Source organism: Chamaea fasciata, unplaced genomic scaffold (assembly GCF_029207755.1).
Source record: "Chamaea fasciata isolate MVZ Bird 193981 ecotype frontalis unplaced genomic scaffold, bChaFas1.0.hap1 SCAF_1, whole genome shotgun sequence".
NCBI lineage: Eukaryota > Metazoa > Chordata > Aves > Passeriformes > Sylviidae > Chamaea > Chamaea fasciata.
Genome location: NW_027094086.1, coordinates 18,965,857 through 18,975,129, shown reverse-complemented (window position 1 = coordinate 18,975,129; position 9,273 = coordinate 18,965,857). Strand labels below are relative to the sequence as shown.

Genomic DNA, 9,273 nt, shown 5'->3' with positions numbered 1-9,273 from the left:
CGGGCCCAGAAGGAAGCGGTGTCCCGGCTGTCCCGGCTGTTCGGGGACGGAGCACACGGCGGCCCCCGGCTGTCCCCGGCCCCGCCCGCACCCGGCGGCGGCGGCGCGGCCCCTTTAAAAGGGGGCGGGGCCGCCCAAAGTTTGCCCAAGTTGCGGCGCGGGCCGGCGGCGCGCGGGTCCCGGTCCAGCCATGGCGCCCCCCGGCCGGTAGCGCCGCCATGGACTCTCTGACCGCCCTCACCGGCAAGGGCGGCCGCCTGCTCCGCGGCACCGCCAGCCGCCTCTGGGGCGCCGTGCCCGGCGGCCTCCGCCACGGCCGCTGCCAGGATGGCCGGAGCCGCGGGGAACCGGGCCCCGCCAAGCCGACGCCAGGTACCGCTGGGGAAGGGGCCGAGGTGGCTGTGGGGTAACGGCGGGCAACGGGCGGCCTGGGCCTCTCCGGGCAGCGGGTTCGGCTCCTCGCCCCTCCCGAGCTTTCCTGGGGTGCGCGAGCTTCGGGGGGAAGCGAGAGCGAGCGGGAGCGGCAGGGGCAGAGGGTCCCTTCTCAGCTGGGAGCGGCCCCGCCGTGTCCCGGGCTCGCAGCCGAGGGAGACTGACGGGGACCCGGACAGCGGCCGCTGCCCCGCTCCCGGGGCGGCTCCGGGCGGCGCTCGGGGAAGGGAAGGGCCGGCACGTGGGCAGGGGCCGGGCGCTGCCGGGGCCGCGCCACGGAGCGATTGCACCAGCGCTGCGTCTAACAGCAGAAAACCGACTGAACGCCTTCCTGATTTCCGTGACACAACTCCTGCGCTTCCTTTACTAACTTCCCCGTCCTGGTATTTTTGCAGACCGGCGTGTAGGAAAGCACCTGGAGCCCAGCCTCCTCGATTTGAGATGTCTGTTGTGTACGAGGTTGTTTCTGCCTCTCAGGTGCTGCTGAGGAACAGGCAGCATTACTGGGAAGTGGGCTCGGTGATGTTAAGGGCAGAAGTAGTACCTCTGCCGCTCAGTGGCCAAACAGGTCAGTCAGGAGACAGTAGTAGGTGGCTCCTTGTCCTGTCCCTGGGAGTCAGGGGGCTGCTGTTGTCACCTCTTTTCTTGATGATGCTGTTGGTTATCGGCATTGTAAGTATCTGATGTGAGCGCTTATACTGACAAGAAATACTGTGAAAACTGGAGGGGTGGTCAGTTAATGCACACACACTTGTTTATGCAGAGGAGGAGCACGCGGTGAGGTCAGTACCTCTAGAGAGGTAATGCTGTTGACGGGGAGTAAAAAACAAGTCATGAGATAAGTGTAAGAATAGCATGATCTAGTGATTGCTTGGAAAGAAATTGAAATATGAAAGTGCTTTGTAATAAGGAGGCATATACAGTGGATAGTAAATATTTTCCCTTTTTTTCCGTGTTTCGAGAAGCTCCGTGTGAAGTGGATGAACAAATGTTTGTTACAAGTCTCTATGTGAGGTTGAAGTCAGGTCTCTACTGAAGTGAAATATTAAAACACATTAAGTTTCTTTGTTACTGTAGGTTATTTTGAAAGAGTAAAAGAGTTGTTTTCCTTGAAGGGAAACTAAGTCTGCTACTCAGTATAGCAGGCAAGGTAATAGGAATGCCCATGCAACCAGTCAGATGTAGATGGTGTTTTTTTGTGTGCATTGGGTCACACCTCTTGCATGGAATGGATATAATAACTGGCTATATTTACAGTGACACTTTATTTATTTCATGACCCTCCCTGCAACATACAGGGGAGAGAAAGAGACAGTAACTTGTTTTTCAGCAGTGAAATGAAGTACTTTGAATAAGGCCTCTGCAAGCAGTTAAAGACTTTTTGACAGAGATTACTTACATGTTTTTGTGGAACCAACATGGCAGTAAAATGCTTTAGCATCTTCTGGTCTTTTAATCTCTTGTGTTCAGCTGTTAGTATAAAATGTCTTCTGTGATCCATGGGATTTCCTGGAGGGAAAGGCTCTATTTTTCTCACTCCTCTTCTGGGAGAAAAGATTAACTTAGACTGCATTGTAATGTTCTGGGTTTTTTTCTTCTAGCTTTGAGCAGAAAATTTATTTCCTGAGATGCTTTCATAATGTAATGCTTAAAATTTGTGCTAATGACAAGTTCTAGAATGCAGGGTGAGTTTCTGCATATATGGACTTTATTGCACCTTTTTCCTCACCTAGGCAAAGCATACTGCTCAAGGCAGTTAGACCTTGGCCCTCCCATGCTGCCTTCCCCTTCACAGGGTTTCTATCAGTTATGGGCAGAAATAAATTCTTGTGACTATAGAATTGTTCTGTCAAGCATTTTGCTGGCTTTCACAAACCACCTGTGCCCTGGTAATGGGTGCTGTGGAAACTGTAACAATGATTACGATGCTTCATTTGAAATCAAACTTCTGTTTTCGTTAGAGATGGGTCCCCTTGGCATTAGCTTAAGACTTAATGTCAGATTCTACATGTTCCAAATGCTTAGTCTCTGGAGTGTTCTGGATCCAGGCCCACCTATTACTGTAGTTTTTTCTTCTCCTCTTAGGACTTTCAGGTTTATTTTTTTGTTGTTGTTTGTTTGTGGTTGGTGTGTTGTTGTTGGTATTTGTTTTTTGGGTTTGTTTGGTTTTTTTTTTTGCTTGGTTCAGTTGTGGCTGTACATTACTTGTTAAGAGAATAGTTCTTCGTAAATACCTTAAAACCATGTTTCGACTTCCCTGAAACAAAAAACGACCTTTTTTTTTAGCTTCTACAATGAAGTATCTCAATTTAATTAATGTAATAATAATTTTACCTTTACTATTTTCATGCTTGTCTTTTTGAACAGTTGAACAGCTTCTCTATCAGGTTTCCAAGTTCAGGGAGGCAAGTCTGTTCAAATGCTGTGCTTTCAATCACTTCTTTGGATACATGCAGAACAGTCTATAATATTTCTTAGTGGGGAGAAAGGACTCACTGGAAGACTGAGTAGGGCCATAGGAGGCTGTAAACCTGTTTGTCTGGTTTACACTGTTCGTGTCAGCAACCTAGTCAGTGAAAAAAATTCATAAAGATTTTTTTTGTCTTTTAATGGTTGTGATGGAGGATAAAAATGCAAATATAATCAGAAAGTCAAGAGAATGCATCTGTCTTTAGTAAAGACACTCTCAGTGTCAGAGTGTAAAGTTACTCTTTTTCTTTTAAAGGGCCTGTAAGCTTTGAAATATAACTTCTAAATATAATTTGTTGATAATTTATAAGAAGAGATAATATGTCTGTATTCAAGCCTGGATTTACCTAAAAACTTTAGCTAGAACAGTGTCGTTTTCTTGATTATTATTATGTACTGTAGGTGTTGGCATGCTGAAGTTGCATGTGGTTTTAGTTGCTTTAAGATGCAACTCAAGGCTTTAGGGAATGTGTGATTAAGAATTCTCTTTTCTGCAGGATTTACTTGAACGAACGTTCAGTTAAATTTGAGACTCGTCTATACACCTGTTATTTAAATGAAACAACAACACATCCCATAGTTCAGTCTGCTGTTTGCTTTGCTTTGTAAGGAGAGTGTAACCAGCAGTTAGGGACATGGTTTTGTTTTTTTTCTGTGACACTGCTGAGGCTATACATTGAATGTTCTCTTTGGTTTATGCACCACTGTAAAGGTGAACTGCTGAGGAACTATAGAGGATCCAGCCAGTGTATTTAGGGGTACGGGGCATATGACCCATGAGGAGGGATTGAGGGAACTGGGCATTAGTGATGCAGAGGGGAGACCAAGGCAACTTAGAGGCAGTTTAATTATGACCTACATCTACCTAGAGGGACACACTCTTTTCAGTGCTAGGAGATCAAGGAGCCATGAGTTTTAGCTTAGGAGGTTCAAATTGGACAAGAGAAAAAAATGTCACACAGAGTCGTCCATCACTGGGACAGTGCTAAGCTGACCCGATTTGATGTTGACAATAATTCTACTTCAAACTGAAGGCTGGGGTAAATGTATTCAAGAGGCTTTTCTTCTGGATAACCCTTTGTTTCAGTGAGGTTATACTTTCATACTTGGAGTCTTATGCTTCTTCCCTCCTAGATATTTTCGCCTCACTTCTCTATCTGGTTACTTCATGGGAGGAGAAGACACACTGCATAGGTGGTGCTGACTTCGTGCAGTGTGTCTCTCATTAAGTACAGAAGTTAAATAAAAATCAGTGATTCAGAGACTCCTCTCAACCAGTCTGTCAGGGAAGTTCTAGCAGCCATCTTTTGAAACTTTTGTTGTTGTTTTTCTCCTTCAGGTTCAACTTGATTGTTCAGTTCTGAACCATGTGGCCTGTGGGCTTATTTACATTTCTTTCATACCAGCTTTGGAGTCTTGATTGGTAAGGTTACTATACACAGTATATCCAGTAAACTGTGTGGCCTGTCAGTCCTCTGTACTATGGTCAAGGTAGTAGCAGTACATTAGAAAGATAAATGTGCAGTGCCAACTTATAATACATTTTTTAAGTCCTGCTGTGAAAGTTAGTATCTTTGTTTCTAAAAATCTGTCTTAGAATAAAGCGAATATAAGAATAAGGCAGGTGATTTTTCTCCTTTCATCTTTATTCAGTACCTCATTTTTAAGAAGTTACCAGGTGTATGTTAATGTAGGAAAGAGGATTGAAACCGGGGAGACGCACTTCTGTGAGTTTTCTTGTACGCTCTGTTCCAGATGAAGCACATATGAAATGTACCGTCAGCCTTTACAAAGACGCTAATGCTGCGCTTTCATGTCTGAAAATAATTTGGTTGGTACAGGCATAAGAAGCAAATGTGATCTTGGAATGTATCAGGCTGGTGACTCAGTCATCTTGTGATATGTTAATGTATGCACAAGCTCTTCAGACTTCTGCACTACTAGTGTACAGGATTTCTTGAGTATTCCCTTGGTGCATGTGATGTTAAATGATCTTTTACTTCAGGTTCTGCCTTGTGCTATTGCATCTTTCCCTGCTTTTATTCGTCCAAGCTTTGGAACTTCAGAATTCATTGTGTGTCCTTTTACCCAGCCTTTGCTGTTGATTGTCCTTTTGAATTTGTCTGCTGATGTGCAGTTGAACTGTGTTAAAAACTACTCCATTGGGATTTCATTGATATACCCCTCCATTCTCCTGATTTCTATTTCTCTCGCCTCTTTGCTGAATTTTTTACATCCCTCACAATTCTTTGTGCAGTTTTTGCTGTTCAGCAGGATTCTGATGTGTCAAATGTTTTACTGAAGTTTCGTTTATAAACTAATCTAGCAGATGACTGAAACATTTTTTTCTGATATTCTGGTATCTTTTGACTATATTACATTTTCGTTTTAATATGCCATGTTGGTTATGTTTTTATCTTAATTTTTCTGGTTAATTCCCATTTCTAGCATTCAAACAGTTTAGAAGGTGATATTTTATTGAGAACCTGTTGTACTCATGGCAGCATTTCAGGTCACTACATGTATGACTAATAATTTTCAGTTCATTAGTAAGCAACACACCTTGTGTTACATGTGTAAATCTCTCTGGCTTGATTTGGTGGGGTGGCCTTATGTATCTGTATTGCCTGCCAAAAAAAAATGGAAGGAATCATAGTTACAGATCACTCAAATTGCAGGTAAGATTGTTTAGCCCTGCTAAAAGTAGGGAATCTAGCTGGTTCCCTTCAGGCTAGGTTTCTCTGTGCTTTATTCTGCTTTGGAAATGTCCAGAGATGGAAACTGCACAGCTGCACTGGTCAGTCAGGGTTTTTTGCCTTCGATCTACTCAGAAACCCTTTTATTTCTTCTTTGTCTGATATCTTTTCTTCTCCTACTATGTCACTGAAGAGACAGGCTCTGTCATCTTGATGCCTCTGGGAAGGCTATCTAGAAGGTACAGGATGGCTCCCCTTACAGTCTTTCAAAGCCACCTCTGCTTCAGGCTGGAGAGGCTCTGTTTTCCTGGCCTCTTGTCACAGTCCCTGACTACCTTGGTGTCCCTTCACCGAAATAGTTTTCTGTACCTGTGCCTTCCTTATATTGAGTGGGGGCCGGGGGAGGGACACTGGAGCCAGTTTTCGAAAAGCAGTCGGAGTGCAGGGATAGTAGGTGTGCTCTCAGTCTGCTGACCTCTGTTCTTTGTAATGCAGCTGAGGGTGCTGTTGGCCCCTCTTTGTTTCCAGGTCATGCTTCTGGCTCCTGTTTTGGCTTCTGCCTGCCAAGACTCTTGGGGGTTTCTTTCAACAGGGCTGCTCCTTGGCTGAGTGGTGCCAGCTGTACAACACCAAGGGCTCTTCCTTCCTGTGCAGAAGATTATTGTCCTGCTGAATTCCTTTCCACCTGCTCCCCAGCCTGTCCAGGTCCTGCTGAACGGCAGCCCTGCCATCGTGTATGTTGACTGGTCCCCCCAGTTCATCTGCAAACCCAATCCAATAAACCTGTACAGTAAGATCTTCCCTGGGGCTCTGCAAATGACTCCACATCCACAGGAGATCCCTTTGCATATGAGCAGAGCTGTTGTAGGGCACGGGACAGCAGGATAAGATGACTGACTTAAGCCCATGATACCTACCCTTTCTAAGAGTTTAAGTGTGATAAGGCAAAGTGTAAATTCTTGAAGGTGTGTAAGGATATAACTTGATATTGCTGCTTGGTGGTCAAACTGCTGATGTGGTGTTTTGTAGGCTTGAGCATGTACAACTAAATGGCTTAAATATCTGAAAGAAGTGGGGAGTTGTTATCGGAAAAGTTGACTTGCTGTATCAATAGCGCAGACAAGATTTTTGCAAGTTTCCATTAAAAGATGTATTTGAACTGCAGAGAGATTGTACAGAAGGTGGAGATTGGAGTTGGGTAGTTTCTAATGTATTAAAGTGTATACGTGTATATTGCAAATGGAACAGGAAAAGAAGCTTGCTGTTGGTTAACACATACTGAAAATTTGGTTAAGCATTTCTGTTTACTTTGAATGCGAAATCTTATTTTAGAAGAAAGCCCATGTGATGCACATACCAGGAGTGTCATGCACAGAGCTGACTTCTTTTCTCCTAGCCATTTGGAGAAGTGTCCTGCCTTAAGTTTGATTCTTTTCAGTTGTTTTTGTTCCTGAAATTGTAAATTTAATTATTTCTGCCTACATGCTGTGCATTTGACTGGATAGCAGTATGATGTGTGTTAGGGGGATCACAAAATGAACTGGGATTGATGCTGTATCTATGTTGTAGGAAAAAACTATTTTGCTGTGTTCAAAGTGCTAATGCAACATTAGCAAGGTCTCAGATTCATTGAGCTTGGGGGTTTGCTTGAGAATAATGTGAACAAAAGCATTATGTGAAGAGCAGTGATAAGGATCAAGAGTTTTGAGAGCATGACTTGGAAAGACTGAATCAGGGAATAAATAGCAGTTGCTTAGCAAGAAGAGACTGAAGGAGGCATTATGACATTGCCTTGGTCTGAAAAACCTTCCATTTTGGCTAAAAAAACTGCAGACTGCAAGTATCTTGTAGGCTACTGTTAGGCCCTCTGTTTCTGGTTCCTAAGTCATTGGAAGATAACTGAAAATAATATTCCTGTAATTACTGCAAGCATATCTAACTGCAGGAGACGGGGAAGGGTTAATGAGACAGTTGCTGACTGAAATGTAGTCCCTGCTGTTAGAAGAGTCAGGTCACCAGGTCTTACGGAATATAAAGATTTCCTACTTTAATCTCTTTTATTTCTTTATGAATAGATTATAATGATCTAATTGTTATTGAGCAGAACTAATCTAATAAAGATATAATATCTGTGCTTCCTGTTATCAATTAGTGAGTTGTTTCCATGTACTGCTGAATAAAAATGTATTTGAAAATATTTCAGACTACTTTTCTTACTTTGATTCATTACCCCATATGTGCTGCATGTTTAAGATCCTGTGAAAAACTGTGTTCTAGACAAAAATTTAACCAAGGTGCTTCCTTTTCCTTTTTTCTAAACTCCTGTAGATCTAAAACACAAATGTGCAGTTCTTCTTGGGAGGTGGGATGGTGGATGAATAATATTTTTCTTACCTTCTTGATCATAATAAGCTCATTTATTAATTTTAAACAATTTGTAATAGTTGTGGCCTTGTCCAGTTTCTTTGCTTATTCTCAGAGGATACTTGTTTGGTTTATCAATTTATTTCTCTGGAAAATGTGATTTTTGTTTTTTGTTTTTTTGGGTTTTTTGTTTGTTTGTTTGTTTTTGTTTGTTTGTTTTTGTGGGTTTTTTTGTTACATTGAAATGAATAGAATAGCAGCTGGGAAACATTGCAAGTTGAGATTTAATCCTATTGAGGAAACAAGAAGGGTAAAAGATAGTGAATGCATTTTGCTCTATGCAGAGCTTGAAGATCCTTCTAAGCAGTTTTTAGCTTGTATCCTTATGTTTACCAGATCTTAGTGCCTGAACTCCAAAGGATGTGCTAAAAGCATCAGTAAACAGCAAACTGAAAGTCTACAATTAAGCTCAGATGGCATACTAAGAAACAAGAAATGCCACTCTTGTCATAATAATTTGACCTAGTAGTGCCACAAAAATATTTTCAGTCAACCAAAATTCAGTGGCTCAGGGTCATATAGAGGCAGTTTATAGAAGCCCTGCTATGAATGTTGGAATTTGACTTTAGTTGTTTCCAGTTGAATGCCACTGACTATTTCATATTTTAATGTCAAAGCTGCCTAATTGGAAACTGCATCTTCCTAAAATATATTGTTCATAACCCCCCTTTTCCTATCTCATATTAGTATGTCGGAACAGGAAGTCCTCCTCTCTGTGTTGGATGATCATATGTAATCATTCTTATGCTGCAGTCATTTAACCTCAAAATTCTGAGCCCATGCATTCAGACTAAATATTGGTCTGGTGTAATTTTGAACACTGTGTTCTGCATCTTTTGAGTTCTAGTCTTTTAAATCCTAGCTGAAATATTTTCTTGCCATTTGTGGATCTGGCGTGTACTTTTTCACATCAGTGTTTCAAGCAGTTGTGGAGGCCTGCCTAGTCGTGTGAAAAGGTAGTTGAGAAAACATGAATACTGATGTTAAAAAAGGTCTTGTCTTCTTTCTGTCTAAAACAGCACAGCTGAGAGCTCTGATAACAGCAGCACAGATCCCATGTTAAATAAGTTACTTGACTCTTGAGATTGTGTTTAGTGTGGTTAATGGTGTCAGCTTTTTCTTGGTGTGGTCTGAGAGCATCAGCCTTGGTTAGTTTGACTGGCTTGCTGCTGTCAGATGAAGTAATGGTTGTGTGTAACCTAACAAAATGAGCTCCTGTGCAACAGTTACCTGGAAAATAAGTGAAATGAAA

General features: G+C 42.6%; 1 protein-coding gene across 5 annotated transcripts in view; it reads left to right on the top strand.

Annotated features, from left to right (window-relative positions):
• Window positions 1-9,273, top strand: part of OXR1 (oxidation resistance 1) — a 261,917-nt gene that overhangs the window by 186,384 nt on the left and 66,260 nt on the right. The window contains exon 1 of one of the 5 annotated variants that reach the window (XM_066177415.1): window positions 140-372. The exons of the other annotated variants lie outside the window; for them this stretch is intronic. Within the exon in view, the coding sequence (XP_066033512.1) occupies window positions 219-372 (154 nt within the window). The 5' untranslated portion in view covers window positions 140-218. Of the gene's footprint in view, window positions 1-139; window positions 373-9,273 lie in introns of those variants that run through there. 5 annotated transcript variants of the gene reach the window in all.